This window comes from Protopterus annectens, chromosome 2.part1 (assembly GCF_019279795.1).
Source record: "Protopterus annectens isolate FY-2018-M chromosome 2.part1, PAN1.0, whole genome shotgun sequence".
In the NCBI taxonomy this organism is placed as follows: Eukaryota; Metazoa; Chordata; order Ceratodontiformes; family Protopteridae; genus Protopterus; species Protopterus annectens.
The window spans coordinates 928,212,833-928,233,236 of NC_056729.1; the positions used below are offsets into that span (position 1 = coordinate 928,212,833).

Genomic DNA, 20,404 nt, shown 5'->3' on the forward strand with positions numbered 1-20,404 from the left:
AGCTGATTAAGGCTCCATTGTGTTATTTGCAGAACGGTACTCAGTTATCAATAGAGTACATTTCTGCAGATAACACGGCTATTACATGGGCAGGTTTCTGCTTCCTGGATCGCAAAATTACCTCATTTGCATGCCTTTCGGCTGCAAGTGAGGTAATTAGCATATCCACACCCTGTCCATGTAAGAGCAGTTTTAGGTGCTCTCTTTCACGCACATACAGCCTGTTCCTGGATCGCGATGGCTGCATGGAGTCTTGCACTACTCTTAGACTCCGTGCAAGCCATCGTGAATCCTGCCGATTGCATTTTATCACTACATACAATTATGACATGGATCACATTGTGGGAATAATAAATAGAAATTGGAAGTTATTAAAATTGGATAGTAACGTATGAAGAAAATTGAACAACCCCCCAAAAATCATATAGAGGAAAGGGAGGTCTTTTAAACAATTGCTTGAGTCACCTGCAAACTCCAGTTGGGAGAATGTTAATTCACACAGGAGTAAAGGGAATTTTAGGTGTGGTAGATGTAGCGTTTGTAAATATATTATTGTTACAGGTGATAAAATTATTATTGAGGGAGAGGTTATTGGTATACATAGCCATTTTGATTGTCATGTTAAAAATGTTGTTTATATGGCTAAATGTGAAGGTTGTCCAGCTTTTTATATAGGGAAAACCTGTAGGATGTTCAGGGATAGAGTTAGCGAACACATCCTGGATATTAGGCACATGAAAAATACTAATGCCCTAGTTAGGCACATAGAGCAACATCCAGAGCAACATCCAGAGCACAGATTTAGATTTTGTGTAATACAGCAAATAAAAAGGGATGGTCAAGGTGCAGTATTGGATGTGCATCTTGATATTTATGAAATGAGATGGCAATTGGCATTAAATGCTACAGTATTTCCAGGAATTAATGATTGCATAAGCATATTGCCCCTACTAAAATTAAAACACATCTTGGGTTGAAAATGTTATTTATAAAAAAAGATTTTAAGAAACTTTTTTTTATTTCTTATTGTTATGGAATGTTATTTTTCAGAAAGAATTTTTTTTAATTTCTTAAAATTCGTGAAAGAAAATTTTATATTTTTATATGATTAACTATTATTGTTGTTTTTTTAGACTACATGATATTTTGTTATGCAATTTAAGAACATTGGGTGTCATAAGCAGTGTTTAGTTGGTTGTATATGAATAAGAAGTTATGTACCTACCATAACGTTCCATGTTAGTTGTCTTCTCTCGCCTTCTTTCTTGCTTGATGGGTTCGGAGCCGATCCCTCGGCTCCGACTCGGCACTTGCTAAGCTCGAGAGTCACTTTTACCAGCTCGAGGCAGCCCCATATCCCATGATGCAAGGCGGTAAGTACCCAGATCTCGTTTGTTGACAAAGGGCAATAACACCAAGCATGAAATACTTCCCAAAGGGAGAAGAAACTTACAGATGGAAAAAGGACCAGGTCTGAATGGTCTTTAGCATAATAGTTTCTTATACAAGGTCTGTCCAGGCCAGGGGAAGGAGGGAGGGTCTAGAAAGAAGGCGAGAGAAGACAACTAACATGGAACGCTATGGTAGGTACATAACTTCTTAATGTTAAGTTGTCAATCTCGCCATTCTTGCTTGATGGGACCGCCCCTAGCACCTCTATCCTGGGTGGCTCAATGGAACAAACTCTTGAGGACTGTAGAGCCAAAACTGGCTCTGTCCCTGAGGCCAAGTCCAATTTGTAATGGGAAACAAAAGTGTGAGGAGTAGCCCAAGTGGCCGCTGCACAAATAGTGTCCAAAGGAAGTCTAGCTTGAAAAGCTGTAGAAGTAGCTAAACTCCTAGTTGAATGTGCTTTTAGGTTTTGAGCACAGCTGTTTTCCTGAGCGTATGAATTTCAGTGATGACCAAGAAAGCCATCTGACAAAGTCACTTTAGAAACAGGAAGGCCTTTTTATTATCCGCATAGGAAACAAAAAGTTGATCAGATTTTCTAAATTTTTTGTTCTGTCCAAATAATATCTAAGTTGACGATGGACATCAAGATAATGTAGCTTTTGTTCAGCTCTGTCTGAATAGTTAGGAAAAATACCGGAGATCAATGGATTGATTCAAATTGTTCTTTGAAGCTTACCTTAGGTAAAAAGGTTGGGTTAGTTCTCAAAGATACTCTGTCTTTGTGAAAACCAAATAGGGGTCGAACCGAAGAGCATGAAGTTCAGACACCCTCCTGGCAGATGTAATAGCCACTAGAAATAACGCTTTCCAAGAAAGATATTTCAGGGAACAAGAAACAGCTGGCTCGAAGGGGAAGAATCAAGGATGTCAGCACTAAATTTAGATCCCACTGAGGAGGAGGATTCCTGATTGGAGGTTTTAGTAGGAAAATTCCTTTCAAGAAGGCTCCTGCAGAGCCTATGGGACATAATATTATGATCTGCTATCCCGACATGAAAGTTGGAAATAGCAGCCAATTGAACTCTGACTGTGGAAGAAGAGGAGCCTGCATGAAAAATCTCTGCTAAGAAGTCCAGAACTGCCTGAACAGGGGCAGTAAAGGATCAATATTTTGGGCCTTAGCCCAATAAGAGAAACGTTTCCATTTGTTTGTGTAAATCCTCCTGGTAGAGGATTTTAGTGAAGTTATTATGATGTCTCTAACTGGGTTAGAGATCAAAGGAAGCCTGGCTAAGGAAGGAAGTGGAGCAACCATGCTGTGAGGTTGAGAGAAGGGATTGACCGCAGCTGACCGGATTGGTGAATCAGAAGATCTGGCACTGGGTCCAGATGCCACGGCTGCACCAAAAGGTGATGATGGAGGAACGGGAACCAAACTTGTCGAGGCCAGTAAGGGCAATGAGAATCAATTTGGCTCTCAAAACGGTAGCTTTCTGGATCACCTGAGGGATCAGAGGAAATGGAGGGAAGGCATAAAGAAGTCCCTGGGGCCAAGCCTGGGTCAGAGCGCCTCTGGGGATGGCCTGATAGAGGGAAGAGGCTGAAGAAGTCTGGACATTTGCTGTTTTGGGGAGTAGCAAAAGATCGCAACATGGACGACCCCATTCCAGAAAAATCTCTTCCGCTATAGATTGCTTGAGAGACCACTGTGAGGCATGAGGATAGCTCTGCTCAATCTGTCCGCTTATAATGTTGGTTTTCCCAGGATATGCGTTGCTACCAGAAACCGATGAGAGGAGATCGCCCATTGCCAAAGTCTGAGCTTCTCGACACAAGGGTAGGACTTGGTTCCGCCTGTTTGTTGATATACCAAACTACAGACATGTTGTCTGTGTGGACTGCAAATTGTCCCTACGGGAAGAAAGTCGTTGAGGGCTTGCAACGTTAAAAGCACTGCTCTCATCTCCAGGACATTTATGTGCAGATGGTACTCGAACGTTGCCACGCCCCATGAACCATCCTGCCCTGATAATGACCCCCACCCGATCAGGAGGCATCCGTGGTGACAGTGGCTATCGGGGACGGAGGTACAAAGCACCTGCCTTGGTGAACCTGAGACGATGTGATCCACCAAGCAAGATGCTCTTTGATGTCTGTGTCACCAGAATCTGGTGACGATTGGAAGTTGCTGGTATGACCACTGTGTGAACAGCATCCACTGAAGAAGGCATGTAGAATCGAGCCAGGGAAGAAGAGTAATGGCCGCAGCCATGAGACCCAATACCTTTAGAACCATTCTGGCCTGTATTTTCTTGCTGGCCAGAATGATCCTGACATGAGTCTGAATGTCTGAAACTCTTTGTTCTGTAAGGGTAGCTGACATCCGAACAGTGTTTAAGTTTGCCTATGAAGGTAATAGACTGGCAGGGCGATATGATGACTTTTCGTTGATTGAGATGCCCAAATGAGAACACAGGTCTTTTGTGTAATCCCTGGCTTGTATAAGCTGATCCCTGGTGGTGGCTGACAGGAGCCAGTCGCCGAGATACGGAAACACCTGGAATCCTTGACGCCTCAGGTGAGCCGTGACCACTGCCATGCATTTGGTGAACACTCTGGGGCTGTAGTGAGACCAAAGGGCAGGGCTCTGAACTGAAATGACTGGACCCCAGCCGAAAGCGGAGAAATCTCCTGGAGCGCCTGTGAATTTTGATGTGATAGTACGCATCCTGAAGATCTATTGAGCACATCCAGTTGTCCTTCTGTAAGAAGGGCAGAATTGACTGAAGAGTGACCATTCGAATCTTGTCTTCCTGACAGACTTGTTGAGTCTGCTGAGATCCAATATTGGTCTCCAGTCTCCCGCCTTTTGGGGACCAAAAGAACCTTGAGTAGATTCCGGCTCTGAATGGTCTATTGTAACTGGCTGAATGGCTCTTTTTTGCAGTAGTTTTGCGATTTCTAACTCTGCAATGTCCCTTAGACCGGGTGGTACATCTGGAAGGGAATTTGAGGGGAAAGGACTTTCCTCGAAAGGAATTATGTAACCCTTGGATATGATCGACTGTACCCATCTGTCTTGAGTGAGGGAATGCCAGGCTTCTGGGTACAGTGATAATGTTGCCCTGACTGGCTCCAAGGAGGGACAGCCGGGCAACACCTCAGGGATGCTGAAACGGCTTGTCAGAGAGGCTCCCTGTTTCCCTGGTTCTTCGGACTCCCTCTGCCTCTAGAGCGGCGCCTGTTATTGTTACCCCTCTGCCTCTAGGGGTAAACTGACCACGTGAATCCGCGTGACTCCTTGGGATTTACGGAACCACATCTTCCCACCCTTCTGTCCTTTGGGATAAGGCCTAGAAGGGGTGGAAAACGGACTCCAACAGCAGAAAGAGTCTTGCCGCCCTGCTCGCACCTGGTCAAGGTTTCCTTCACCTGAGGGCCAAACAAAGCTGACCCATCAAAGGGAGAATTTGTGAAGGACGCCTTAAAGGGATCCGAAAATCACATAGCCGCATCCAGGCTTGGCGCCTAAGAGCCACACCTGTGCTCGCGGCTCTACTCTCCATCCGCAGCATAAGATATTAGCCGCATGGAGGAGTTTGCAATGGAATTGAGGGTTCCTAGCTGAGAAGCAATTTTTCTTGAGCCCCTGCAGCTGTAGGATCCTGAACTACTTCTCCCAGCTCCTTCAGGATATCCCTTTGGAGTCTGGTGAAGTGACATAGGTAATTCAGCGAACGATAGCAAAGGTCGCTGAGGAAAACATCCGCCACTGCATTCTATCCATGGTCCTAGAGTCCTTATTAGGAGGATGGACGGGCACGGAAGGATCTGCAAGTTCCTTTTTGGTGGCCGCAGCCACCACCATGGCATCAGCGGGGACACCCTTAGTAAGGAATTGTTTGTCGCTCGGGGCAGTGATAAATTTTGAAGGCCTCCTAGGGACTGGCTCTACAGAATCAGGAGCTGCCCACGCCTTTCGTGCAATCACCTGCATAAGGGGGTCGAAAGGCGGAGATACCCAGGAGGTGGAGGGCCGAGATCCAAACGCCTCTAGGTATACTGACTCATCCTCAGAGGGATTCTCGGGGGAGTCTACATGCTTCCTCTTACAAGTCCTCTTCCTAGGAGGATCTCCCGAAACATCAGGAGAATCCTCGGAAGAGGGGGAAATTCCCAATGGGGAAACCTGAGGCGGAGGATCTCTGGGTCCTGTAGCAAGAGAAGTGGCAGAGATGTCAACAGGTACTATAGAGGGAGGAGCTACGGGAACAGACTGCTGACTGATACCAGTGGCCAGTACACTCTTCATCACCTCGAATGCTCCCCTCCCAGGCAGGTCCGAGAGAACCCGCCTCGAAGAGCTAGGAACCCAGGGACCACCGAAGGGAAGTCTCAGAGGCAGATGTCGGAGCCGAGCTCACCAAGGCCGAGGCTCCAAGGGGAAGAGCGGGTTCGGACAAGGGTCCGATGCCACTCACCCCCTCGGAGGAGACCATGGAAGCCCGACCACCGAATCCCTCTAAGGAAGGTCTCGAAGAGGAGATAAGAGTAGAGGCTGAAGGAACAGAAGGGGTATCCGCCCTCCAGCCGTAGCAGTAACCATTCGAAGACTCCAACTCCAAGCTCTGGGGTAGAGTTGAAGGAGGAACTGTAACGGGTGTGGACCAACAGTCGCCTGTTGAGACGGACTGTGTAACATTTGGGCCAGTACCTGTGACTTGAGTAATCTACTGACCACTCTCTAGGTCATGATCTGACAACCTGATGACCTTGAAGATCGGCCCGATGGCTCCGTTCCGATAGAAGAGGTGAAGCCGGAGCCGAAAGTATCGGCTCCAAGGAAGGAGACCTCGACCTCTTCCTGGAATGAGCCATCGGAGCCGATACAATAGATCCTGTCGGAGCCGACCTCGGAGCCGACAGGAAGCCTCGATGTATCGGCTCCAGCCGGAGCCGATACAGCCACCAAAGTAATGGTGTCGGAGCCGATCGGAGCCAACACCGATGCCTGTGCCACATGGGTGTCGGAGCCGATCGGAGCCGACATCGAAGTGGTCAATACAGATTCGGCACAGATAGCCATCGGTGCCGAAGGCTTTGTCAAGCTAGAATTGGCTCCAGCCGGAGCCGATCTCGACTCAGTACGAGTCGGAGCTGAGGCCGCAGGCTTAGAAACAGAAGCCTGGGCCTTGGAAGGTTTTACTGATTTTGGTGGAGCCGACTTAGCCGGAGAGCCCTCCGGCTTAAGAAGGCCCCTAAGAATCAGTTTGTTCCGTCTCTCCTGCAGGACTCTCTGGCTGAAGGAGTGACAAATAGCACAGGAGTCCTGCAGGTGAAGAGGGCCCAGACAATACAGGTAAGAAGTGTGACCGTCTGTCAGAGACATCTTCTGACAGCACGAGTCACACTTCTTAAAACCTGAGACCCTCTCCTTTGACATGGTGCCGAAAAAACACACACACACACCAGTCAAAATTAAGTTAAATAAAATACCAAAAGGTATTCTATAAACCAACACACACACCCTAACAGGGGGGGATGGGGTAGGGAAAAGATTGACTAACTAACAAAAAATTAAAGGAGACAGGGAATTTCTGTCAGAAAGGGTACAAATTAAACTTAAAAACTATCAATAAAAGGTTTTTGACTAAAAAGGGGCTTAAATATCACAAAAGTGAACAACTTACCAGGAGCTGGTAAAAAGAAGACCTCCTAAGCGAAGCGGCAAACGAGATCTGGGTACTTACCGCCTTGCATCATGGGATATGGGGCTGCCTCGAGCTGGTAAAAGTGACTCTCGAGCTTAGCAAGTGCCGAGTCGGAGCCGAGGGATCGGCTCCGAACCCATCAAGCAAGAATGAAGGCGAGATTGACAACTTAACAATGTTTATTTTACATTTACATTTTGCGTATTTAACACATTTTGATATGTAACACAATATTGTGGAGATGGATTGAAACTATAGCTTTTTACTTTTGAAGGGTTAATGAAGTTAAATTTAGGATATGCTTGTTAGATTGAGCTTTGTCTGATAGGGTAATTGAAGGGGTGGGATGTATTTGTTGTAGTGTATATAACATCAATGGAGTGGTTAAATGTGTTCATATTCTGAAGAAGTCTGTATAATAAAGACGAAACCTATGTCAAATTCGTTTATCTGGTCTGTACATTTGACTCTACCGTTTCTGGTCAACAGGGTCCTTCCTGGTGTTTTCTGTCAACTTGTTAGCAATTACCCATTTTGTTCTACCCTTTTTTGATAGTTACGTAACTTCACTTATTTTTAATGTGGTACCACGGATTTTGTTATAGTCTCTTCAGAATGACTGCCTACCTATTCTGTTTCTCCTGATCTATGACAAGACAGTAATCTTTTCTGTCCCTGACTTGTAAAACACAGTCTTGACAAAAACAATACAAATCTAGTCCCTGATCTAAAACAGAAAAAGTAGATTCACCTTACCTGAGCCTACGTGATTGATCACTTGGTTCGTGGAGACCTGTCCTTCAGTCGCAGATCAGAAAGTGTCTGGCCTCTTTTGTACGACAATTCAGCCGGAGGGCTTTTCAAATAAGAAGAACCAATATGGTTTCTTCCCCGTACGGTTTCAACCACCTGGCCCGTCTGATCAGAGGTGAAGTGAGGGTTCCAGCTCGAAGGACCAATCTGTCAAAGGAAAAAACTTCAAAGACCAATTTACGTAAGGTTCAGGTATGGCACCCTTTATTACTTGCAGCAAGGAGACAAAACATGCAGATACAGGATTTTGCCCAAATTACTAGTAGGCAGTATGCTTCTTTTATACAGTTCTATGAAATGTTACTTTTCTATAGTTGACGTAGTTAGACACAGCTTTCTGTATTATTCTACAGAAAATGTTACTTATATTTCCCGCTGACATGTCCAGATTTAAAACTCACTATGTGTTACATAGAAAATGTTACTTGGATTTCCTGCTGACATGACTGGATTTATGAAAAAAGTTGAGAAAAACAACCTGGCCTTGGGGCTTTATTTTTAGCCCATACAAACTTTCTGTTCTTCAATTGTGCAGTTCTAATACATATGTGTTACATTTCGAGGTACATTTCTAGCTTAGGTACAAGTAATGCTGACTACGGTTTATATTTTCAAGCAGCCTTTGTTTTCAGTTTTTCAGCAGTTATGTACTTTTCTCATAGCATAAGCAGAAAATCAATAACTTTGTTTAAATCTCATGACATTAGTAGAAATGAAACATCTACTATTATTTTCATGTCATTAGCAGAAATCAAATGCTTTCCTGTTCATTTCCAAAGCATAAGCAGATCACAGCTGTGCATATGACATAACAGGATTGGAATGTAGCTTCTGCAGATTTATGCAGTGTGAACAGAATAAATGTATTAACCCTTTTTAAACCTCGAATGCACTAAGCATGCATATTACTAATACACATTTTTCTAACAGTCTCAAGTGAGCTGCCACTACTGCCATGCACTTTGTGACCACCCTGAGGTTGGGCTGTGGTGAGACCAAAGGGCAGAGCTCTGAATGACTGGCTCCCAGCCAGAAGCATAGGAATATTTCAGATAGTCTGTTCATTTTTATAAGATTGCATACATCCTGAAGATCTATTGGGCACATCCAGTCATCCTTGTGCAGAAAAGGCATAATTGACTGAACCCTGACCATCTGGAATTTTGTGTACTGAACTGCCTTGTTCAGATTGCTGAGATCCAAAACTGGTCTCCAGTTTTCTTTGATACTAAAAAGAATCTTCGGTAAGATCCAAGTACTTCTGGTCTGGGGGGACCTCTTGGATGATGTTTTTTCTAACACCTTTTTTATATCTAGTGCTGCTGCTTTTCTCTGACTGGGTGGAACATTAGGAATGTTTTCCAAAGTTGTGGGTATTATACAGCCTCTGGAAATAATCCTCTTCAACCATGAATCCTTTGTAATTTCTAACCAGGCTCTTTGATGCAGGGATAAATGAACCATGACTGTCTCCAGAGGTGGACAATCGGGCCTCCTTGCAGAAGCACTGGTAGGATCTGTCAGAGAAAGCGTGTCTGGGCCCTTGGTTTTGTGGGCCTCCTTTGTCGTGCAGGCACCATCTTCAGTTAGTTCCCCCAAGGGCACAGGAGGGAACCATCTCCATGACTTTCGGAACCACATTTTTTGACCACCTCACCGATTCCTAGAAAAGGTCCTTTGAGGAAGAGAAAAACATACACCCACAGCAGACAGGGTCTTACCATCCTGCTCACACCTGGATAATGCATCTGTGAGATAAGCCACATGGAAGAATTTGAAATGAGCTGTAGGGCAGCCAACTAAGGCAGTTGAGCTCTCTGCCTCAGATGTAATGGTCCCAGAGAAGGATTTGGCGAGTTGATTAAAATGGTCCCAGAGAAGGATTTGGCGAGTTGATTAAATCAAATCCCTCTGGAGTCTGGTAAGTGTGCCAAATAGTTCAGTGACTGAAGTGCAAAGTTCGCTGAAGCATATACATGCTTCCTGAATCTGTCCAATGCCCTAGACTCTATTAGGAGAATGAACAGAGGAACTCTGTTCTGCAAGTTCCTTTTTCTGGCCGCCTCCATAACCATTTCATCAACTGGTACTCCCTTGCTCCAATGTTCCTGGTCCTTGGGTGGTACCGCTATCCTGTCTGATATCCTGGGGATCAGTTCAACAGAATCAGGTTCCTTTTATTCCCGTTAAGAGATCAAATACACTCAGACATGGCAGTTTGCTGGGCTATCGACTCAGAGATCACTTCAAACCTCGCCAATTCATCCTAATGTAATATTATAAATATTCTAGTCAATACTCAGGATTGCATTTAGTAATGACTGCCCATGTCAAGGACTGTTGTGGGTGCTATCCCCAGAAAGAATTTACAGTGTCCCATCCACTCGTCCAGGTTCCTCTTGAACAGTGTCAGAGGTGCCCTGCTTCACATGAATTGGCAGCCTATTCCAAAGACGTGGCAGTTGCTGGGAGACAAATCTGTACCTCCGCATGTCTTATTTAAGTCTCAGGACATATTTCGTTAGGTCCCTGGAACAAGTAATTCTAGTCCCATTTGATTTACAGATATGCAGCAAGTTCATTAGGCTTGGTTCTGAGATTGTTCTGTACACCAGGAATAAGTTCCCCCTAAGAAGTCTATAAAATACAGAGTATAGTGACAGGAATTTCGGCTGATCTATGTAGGGCATGTGCTGCAATCCCTTGATCTTCTTTGTTATTAACCTCTGAGGTCTCTCCAGTTGTTGCAGGTGCTTTGTACAGTACATGCCAAATTGGGCCAGATTACTGCAGAGTATAGAGGGGATATAACCTCCTTTGCTCTTAAGGCGATGCCTTTACTAATAAAGTGTGCTACACAGAAAGCCTTCCTTACTACAGCAGACACATGTTGGTCGAAGTTAAGGTCATAATCTACCTGTAATTCCAGATTCCTTATTCACTTCATGGGTACTTAGGGTATTGTTGTGCGTTTGATAATGTAAAGGGATGTTTTTTTTCCAAAGGGAATGATGATGCATTTCTTTATATTCAGTTTGAGATTGTGACAGACACCAGTCGGTCTGCGCAAGACCCTCCTGGTGTATATCTACATCATTTGGGGATTAATAATTGCACCCAGTTTGCAGTCACCCACAAACTCTTGTCTGCCACATCCCTTTAGTTTTGGCCTGAACTTCTGAAAAGTATATACTACGCAGTTGGGGGCCCAGCACTGACCCCTGTGGCACCCTGCTGGTGACAGGTCTGCTGAGTGATGTGGAATCACCCACTTTGACAGTGTGTGTCTGGTTTGTGAGCCAGCTGGCAAACCCTTCTTACAATAAAGGGGTTTATATTCAGTTTGCTAACTTTTATCAGTAATGCCAGAGTGGGTGATTGTGTCAAGTGTCTTTGCCCACGTCAAGGTATGTGTCTTTGCCCATGTCAAGGTATGCTGTGTGCACAGATCTGCCCTAGTCAATGGCCTTGATCATACATTTGAAGAACTCCACCACATTTAACAGGCAAAGGCTTCCAGGAATACGGATTCTTCTTGGGAAGGATTGTTGATGAACCACCCTTTTGCTTGAGGATCTCTAATACATCTCCAAATGAGACATTGCCAGGTGGCAATCTTGGGGACCCTTCCCCCTCAGTACTCTCCATGACAGACTCTTAGGGAGAGTATAAGTGGCTCTTTTTGCACTCTCTCCCTAGGGCCTTCTTCAGCAGAATATTCCAGAGAAGTATCGGAAGATATCAATATAACCTGAAGGGTATCCCAGACACTTTGAGCTGCTGTCCTTGTGCAGTAGGAAGCTGAGGCTCAAGATGCAAAGACAAATAGGTCTGGGAAGTAGGAGCCGAGGAAGGAGGATGCGTCCTTTCTTGGAGCAGAGAAAACTCTCTCCGCTACCTCGAAAACAAAATACCTCAGAGAAAAAAAACGGTGGCTCAGAGAATGCATACTTCCAAACCATCGTCTCCTAACTCTAAGGCAAACCACTCAAAGCAGGGGTCAGAGAACAGCTGCCAAGGCTCCAAGGGTCAGAGATGGCCCTAACAATCAAAGTCGAATGCAACACCTCGGATCCAACCCCAATGCTATAGCTCTGACGTGCTCGGAGACAGCCCACTCAGAGATGGTATCGCTGTAGAAGAAACAAGACTCCTCAGATCCAAAACAGATTGAGCAGAGATTCTCAGATCCAACTGCTCCAAAACCACAGATTGGATCAAAGAAAGAGATAAAATAGGCAGGATAGTCCTAATGAAGGTCTCTGGACCTGACAGGGTAGGAGCCTTGAGAACCCCCATTTGAATTTGCATGGAAATTTCCTCATCCTATCCACATGCATTTCAGTCAGACTTCTGGAGGACTGAGAGGAGAAAGCAATGGACAAAGACCTGGAGTGGTGGCGTCTTTCCAGGAAAGGAGATGGGGAGGTATTGGTATTGGATCCAGGTATTGGTATCGGATCCAGAGTCAGAGACCACCGGATCCGAGGAGACCTATCCTTGTGTTTCTTTGCAGAGGGAGTCGGATCCGATGCCACAGATTTTGGATCAGAGGGTCTAGTATCTGGATCAGATTGAATCAGATCAGACGATTTAGATATTTTCAGTGGCAGTTCTGAGCTTGGAGCAGAAGAACCTGAAGGGTCTGATGGGTGCTTTTTGACCACTTTTTTTCACCTTTCGGGGGGGGGGGGGTTGAGCCCCAGAGGCTGTATCAAAGGATGTAGAGGGCAGTAATCCTCTCAACATTAATTTAGTTTTGTGGTCAATAAGGGCCCTTAGATTAAAGGCCTGACATACATTGCATGCAGAGTTTGACCTAAGCAATAAACAAAACTAGTGTTCATCTGACAAATGGCCACAGGCTTTACATTTTTAAAACCCAAACGTTTCAGACTTTTTTTTTAATTTTAAACTAGTTATGAAAAGGAAGTAACATCAGCAATGGTAACTTAAGTAACTATCTAAAAGGTAGAGGAAAGAAAAAGGGAAAAATACCAACAATGGTATTTCGAAACATACACTAGATAGTATAATAAGGGCAGGAGAGGATTAAATTTAAAAAAGTATAATAAAAATATCAGTTATGAACAAGTAGGTTCTAGTATTATACACAAAAAAGAAGTTACACCTGGAGAGTAACAACCAACTTTCATACACAAAAGCAGCAAATGAGATCCGAGGTATGGTAGAGGACTACTGCATTATGGGTATGATGGAAGCTCAGGAGCTTCAATGTTCCACAAGCTGTAAGAGGTGGCAGACTGGAATCAAGTGGGTCGGACCCAAATCCAACGGTTGAGGAATGAATGAAAGTGACAATATCAGATCACAGATTTTGGTTGTTTTGTTGGGAGTTTCTGAAAACTCGAACATATGGAGTCAACCAAATGAAATTTCCAAACTGTATAATCTGATATAAACCCAACAAAATATACCATTGTGAAAACACCACAAAACACTGTACACATTAAATGACAAGCGTATTTGTTTTTACCCCCCCTTTTTGGGTTTGGGAACAATGTTATGGACCATACTTCTACAAAGCAATTAAGGTCATGCGTGCTGGGGGGGGGACGACGACAATACTTTCTGATACAGAACTCCCAAAGATCAGTCTAGGTTACCACCTGTCCCCATGCCTCTCAACTTTTCCAGATTTTTGCCTCATATTTTTAACCAACTCCTCATTAAATTTGTGTTTTTTTGTCAAATCACTGGGATGATGTGAGACTCTTCTTTTGGCTTTTCCCAATTAGGGGTCTGAGGACTGACAGCAACAAGGGCATACATTTGAGTTTCAGAATGTGACTGTGGTGGTAGTGTCGCCTCACAGTAAAACGTTGTCCTGTTCGATTCTTAGCTAGAGCGTCTTCTGTCTGGAGACATGCGTGAATGGGTGTATCTTCGTTGAAGGTTGTGCGTCAGGGCTGGCAACTCTGCACGTAAAAATCCATTGCCAATCATTAGCGGACCGGAGTTCTGCTGTGGCAACCTCTAACCGGGAAAAGCCGAAATACACAACATTTGAGTTTCAGAATGTAAATCCTTCAAAAAAAAATGTATGTTAAAACAAACCTTGCTACTATCAACTTTCTAAGTTCATAAGGGCAGTATTTAAAATCTCTCCCTATTTTTGAGCCCTTGACCCCAACATATTTTCTCAGGCTTTGTCCAGATTTCTTGCACTAACAGCAGGGGTGGCCCGTGCTATTGGTCTGCCAGACTGCAGCCCACCCCAGCTGTAAAACAGAAAGAAAAGAAAACAGAAAAGAAAAAAAATAAATAAAAAACGAATTGCAAATAGCAGACCTTCTCGCATGCACAATAGCAGCATTTCTGATATCCGGACTGCTGCTGAGACAGTCTGGAGCATGCACAGACTCTCTCAGCAGCAGTCCGGATTAGGACACATTCAAGAGCAGAGATCCCAGAAGTCTATGTAGTTGTAACTGCATAGACTGTCACTGGAGAGGGATTGGACTCAAGACTGCAACGTCGGCAGGCTGGGAGTCTCGTTGGGGGAAGATCTTGCGGGCTGTGGTGGATTTAATGCTCCAACGGACATAGGGAAAGATGTAATGCACAGGCAGGCTTATAGTGCTCCAACGGTTGTGGATTTAATGCTGCAACGAAGGGATCTACATCTATCCTGTGGGTGTGCGTGTCACATGGTGGTGGGTAGAGAATAAGCCTTGAACCCTGCACCTTGGGCTCAGGTGACAAGAGCCTGAATTCCTTACCCACCACCATTTGTAAAAATGTTGCAGATTTTTTCCCTCATACTTGTTCTGTTCCTCATAAAATCTGTGGTTTCTGTATTTTTGTGCCCTTGCAAAGCCAGTAGTGCATTGGTGCAGTGGTAGCATTGTTGCCTGACAGCTACATGTTCTCTGGTTTGATCCTTGGCTGGGGTGCCTTACCTTCTGTGTGGAGTCTGTATGCCCTCCCTGTTTGTGTCCTCCCATCTTACAAAGACATGTGTCTGTCCGGAGTGTTTCTCCCTGGGCCTCTGCTAAAAATTAGCTTTTGTTCCAAGTCAGACTTTCCTGGTTAACAAATGTTAAAAATGACACACATATGAGTAACAGACTTCGTATTCTTCAGAAAGTGCATGGTAACACAAAATCTTTTGTTCTGGCAATTTTCCAAGTGTATAAGATGGATATTTGAAATTTGTCCCTATTTTTGGGACTGTATTCCCCATTATTGGCTTCATCCAGGTTTTGTGTTAAGGTTGAGAGCTATTTTAAGAACTGAATTCACTGAATAAGTTTGGGGACTATATTCCCCCATTACTGGCTTTGTCCGGGTGTTTTTTGCTAATAGAGCTATGGTGAGAACTGAATGTTTGGGGGCTGTATTCACCCGTTATTGGCTTTGTTCAGGTGTTTTGTGCCAAGAGGTTGACAGCTGTGTTATGGTGAGAACTGAATTCATTAAATGGTAGCCTTTAAGTTTCCGTCTTCCTCTTTCATAAAACAGCTGATTTGGCATATCTGTTTTACACAGGGTCCCCTGGGTTCAAGATGTGGCAGTGAAATGTACGGTGGTAATGCAGCATTTTATTCTAGCAACTTTCCAACATTATACAAGCAATGTTTAAAATGTGTTCCTAGTTTCTGACCATTTGCCCCCCCCCCCCAATAAATTTTGGCTTTTTCCAGATTTCTTGTGCTGCAAAGTTCAGAGATACAGCTGAGTGTCAAGTAGATTTTACAAGGAGCTGAGAGCTGCAGGGGAATAAAAGTTTAGTGCTGCTTATGCTAAGTCTGCTTGCACTGTTAATAGCACAACAGGTAGTGTACTTGCATTTGATGCAGAAGGCTGTGGGTTCTACTCCCACAGTAAGTAGATGCATTGCTGATACTGTACTGTGTTCTAAAGGGGGTGAATGCTGCAGTCCTTTTTGGCAAAGATACCTAGTAACTATGAACTAGTTATCAGTTTGCTATCCATTCCCTATTGCGGTATTACTAGCTGATCATTTTTTTTAATACATGCAACATAGGCAATTTATTCTTCAAGGGCAACAGGCACTTTAGTTGTAGATGAAACAATGACATATAAAGTTGTTTGCTAGCAGCAACCTCTATTAGTTACAGATTTCTTTAATGTGCATTTTACTACTTCAGAAATTGTGCATATTTACTGAGACTGGTGGACTATAGAAGGTTGAGTAGACTTTTTATGATGGAAATATTCTGAATTGGGCAGTTTTTGTCATTGGTGTATGCATTTTCTTTCATTGTTTACTGGAAAAATGTTCAAAACAATAAATTTAAAATGCCTTCTAACAACTGTACTGCATTGTACAAGGAATATAATGTAATACAGTCGGGAAGGTGCATCAAAGAGCATGTGCATGTTTCATGTTCAAGGGGCCTACGATTTTGAAAACAGCCCAGAGTTAATCTTTATCTGCCACTGGCAAAATGTATTTTCTTTGAATGTGGTTTTCAATGCTATTTCAATGCATGTGAGTTTCAAGGGCAGAGAAGTTTTAATGCCAAGTCTATTTTCATTGAGAGACTGCATTGTTTTGTTTTAACAGATATCTATTACGGTTTGTGCTGTAAAATGCAAAATAAAACTTTCAAATGAAATCCAAATCACCACAGAAGTAAAGCAGTATGCACATTACAGTGTTTAAGGTAAATGGGGCAAAATAACCAAGGAATGGGACATTGGAATGGTTGCAGGGGAGAGGCTCCATTCGACCATGATTTTGTGATGGGAGGTAGCAAACTCAGACAGCTCCGGTTGAACTATACCTCTCAGTTGTCCATATGTTTGCAGAATGAATAGACATTTGCTTCTTATTTTTGGTTTGTTCCTCATAAAATTTGTGGTTTTCTAGAAAATCATTTAGGAATGAAGTCACTAAATGACAGACATTGAGTTTCAAACGTCAAAACCTTCAAAAAATGCATGCTAATGCAAGACTTGTTATTCCATCAACTGTAAGTTTATACAAGAGCAATTTTTAGTAGCGTTTGTATGTTCCCCCAATATATTTGGCCTTGTCCAGATTTCCTGCATTAAGAGGTTGAGAGGTATGGGCAGATCGCTTTGTAGAATTAAATCTCTCCATTGTCCCCAATTTTGGCTCAAAATGTTGCTCTCCCCTAATAATCCCTCCTCAAAATAGCAATTTTGGAAGAAAACGTGGAGGGTTTACAATTATATACAACTGTAATGATCAGAGTTATAGATTACTTTTATTTCAGAAATGCATGCAGATGCTCAAGTCAACATTGTTAACATTAAAAAGGTGTCCATTTTTTGACAGGTTCCCAGCTGTATTGTATGGCAACTTTACATTTTTGCATCACATTTTGGTCTGTAAAATTGTGGTTTTCTGGCAAATTAGTGGCAAGTCATTAAAGATTGAAGTTAGAAAATAATGACAGACATTTGAGTTTCAGATTTCATACCCTTCAGAAAATTCATACTAATGCAAGACCTACTACTGTTCTATTATCCAAGTTAATAAGAGCAATATTTAAAAATTGTCCTTATTTTTGGGCCTGTGTCCCACTTCTAGTTTTATGTATGGCTTTGTCCAGATGTCTTGCTCTGAAGTTGAGAGGTATGAGTGTCAGAGCCATCACTGTCAGACAGAGACATTTCAAATTATGACATACTTGTTGCACCCCACACCCCATTGTAGTGGCTCTGGATGACTCCAAAGGAAGGCAAGGAGCAGTTATGCAGTGTAAGTGTGCAGAGTATTCCCCCATCTAAAGTAGACCACAAGTACGACCGTGGCTTTTCATCTGTCCTTGATTTTGCAGAATGTTCTGGTTTTCCGTCATATTTTTATACTGTAGATTTATGCTTATTATTCAGGAAATGCATGTTGTCACAGTGCCCTGTTTAAGTAGCAATGATTTAATGACCATCAGGTAAGCTTGTCGGAGATTGTAAGATGCAAGTAAGCTTTAATAAGCATACTGTACCAGCACTGAAAGACTTTTTGTTGTTGCTATGCAGAGAATATTTACATAACTAGATAATGTACAAGCCTTGGGTACTGAAATGCATATGCCAGTATTTGTAATAAAAGGACAGGATTACAGTATTTTCAGAAGATCATTACATTTGTTGGAGACTCGCAGTCATCTTTGCAGGCTTACCTGTAAACTAAACAGAATGCCAATCTATCATGTGTGGTCCAGAACTTGTGCAGGAATCCTTTAAGAAATTTATCTTGAGCTGGTTTCCTGTTCATTTTCTACTTTTCTTCCCCATGAAACAAATAGATAGTTGTGTCAGCCAGCAGGTCTTTTTTGGATAAGAAACATTTTTACAAGTGAGGGTATCACAGAGATTGCTACTTTTAGCATGTTACTTGGTAATTTTATAAAGCTGAATATAATTTTCAATTAGAACTGCAGTGCAAGGAGTAGTGGTTTGAGGCGAGTGCTGCTTGTTTTTTTTATACTTGATTTTGACTGGCATTCCAGTAATGTATTTAAAATGTAATTTATTTTCTCATGCCTCACAACCCGTTTCCATCTGGATATTAAGCTGCCATGTAGCCAATGCATTGAAATATTTTTTTCTTCTACACTTCAATTTTTCTTGCTTGGACTCTCGTAATGACTGTTTGGCACCCAGGGCAGCGTATTTAATTAAAGTTCCAGTTGTTGTGGTTTTGACCATAGCTCCACCACATTTCTAGTTGGCCACACCCCTTCCCATTGGTCCCACCCATTCAGCTGTCTCCTGCAGTCCTCCTTTAATTTGAAGTGACCAGACGCCGCTGACTAACAGGTTGAGGGGTATGCTTGTCCCCATTTACACAAGACAATCCCTATTTGGAAACTACTGTCCTGCTGTGTGGAAAATCACAAATATCTTGAAAGTTTTTGACACACAGTATACAAACACAAAGATGCGTAAAACAACTGCTCTAAGGTTGAAACACTATGACACACAAAACAGGAACAATTCGACGTCTACAGCATTCATTTTGTCAACAAGTGTGAAGTCCGACTTTTTTTTTTGCATAGTTTTACAACAGTATCCCGTCGTTTTGAGCAGTAATGGGCGTGGCCAGAGTGACTGACATGGGTAGTGGCTGTGAGGTACCATACAAACAATGCACGATTGACATACCACGCAGATTTACCTCGGACAATGTTCACGTAGCTTGTACTCAAAGTCAAAAGAAGTGTGTGTTTTCAGATACATCTCCACCTACATCGTAAAAGAATGAAAGATAGAATAATTGTGACCGACCACTTGTTTAAATAAATTAGAGCCACCAGCGGTTTTAACAGGAGGGTTACTTGACCCCGAAAACTATCTTGCTGTACCTTATTTTCACCCAGTTACAGCTTACAACTGCTCACATTCTAGGTTAGCGTGCACCTATATATTAGTAGTGTTTTTCCTAGTGTCATGTAGGAAGAGAATACGGAGCGGAGTAAGGTAGAAATTATATGAATACGTAAGATTCGCCCGTTGGCGTACAAGTAGTTTTCTATAAACTTAGAAATTCAATAAAATAACAATTTTTTGTATTATATCTGAACGACAAGAAGTTTGACAGTTTTAATACTTAGGAAACAGTGATGGTTTCCATTTAGACTGATGCGTGGCTGTATTACATACTTTTCAACTGTCTCGATTTCTACAGGATGTCTAGATTTGTGCCCATAGTTCATATTCCTCAGAAAATGCATGCTTATACAAATCCTATTTTAATAACTTTATAAGCTTATTCACACTATCCGCATGCCGTCGAATATTCATACCGACGAAAAAACGTGGACATGTTTATTCATCAATTTAGAAAAACATCAACTAGTATTGGGCGGCCCTTACTACTGCACATGGGGCTGTACTGTTGTGAAACATCGCCCAATCCCTTTCAACAGTTGTGGAAACAGTTTGCCACGCATTTACATACAGAGGGACTGAAAAGAATGGCGACATCAACAAGGAAACTTTTATAACAAGATAACCGAAATGCAACACTTTTTAATACCCTGACAATAGGTCGTTTATTTAAAGCAGTAATTTTACCTTTTAGGGACGTCAAAACTGTATAGTCTTTTAGGTCGCTGAAGGTCTTTCTTATTTTTGCCATAACGAATGAAATCCTGAAATAAAATATGCAATATAGAATTTGTAGGCCCCTTTATGAACACATGGATATTAAAAGAAATAAAAAATACGAAACCAAAAAATAACCAAACAGCGTTCACAATTGAAAAATTAGAAACGAGCCCCTCCGTTAACTGCATTTTATTTAAACCACCAGATATAATTGACACTGTGTTGTTTTTCCTGCTTTTGCGTGGTTTCCGTTTTCGACTTGCATTTCACGGCGTATTTGCTCACAGTCAAAGATGGCGGGAAACTTAGATCTAAAGTGGATCAGGTATAGGGTTGCCACCTTTTCAAATGTCCAAAGTGGGACATTTTTTGTAGAAACATCAGATTTTGCAGGACAAAACATACCCACGGCAAGT

The 20,404-nt window shown here is 42.8% G+C and overlaps 1 protein-coding gene across 1 annotated transcript in view; it reads right to left on the minus strand.

The window, feature by feature from the left end:
* SRD5A3 (steroid 5 alpha-reductase 3) overlaps positions 1-20,194 on the minus strand; it is a 304,080-nt gene extending 283,886 nt beyond the window's left edge. The window contains exon 1 of the mRNA XM_044062559.1: positions 19,956-20,194. Coding sequence (XP_043918494.1) covers positions 19,956-20,176 — 221 coding nt within the window. The 5' untranslated portion in view covers positions 20,177-20,194. The remainder of the gene's footprint in view (positions 1-19,955) is intronic.
* Between the last annotated feature and the right edge of the window lie 210 nt (positions 20,195-20,404).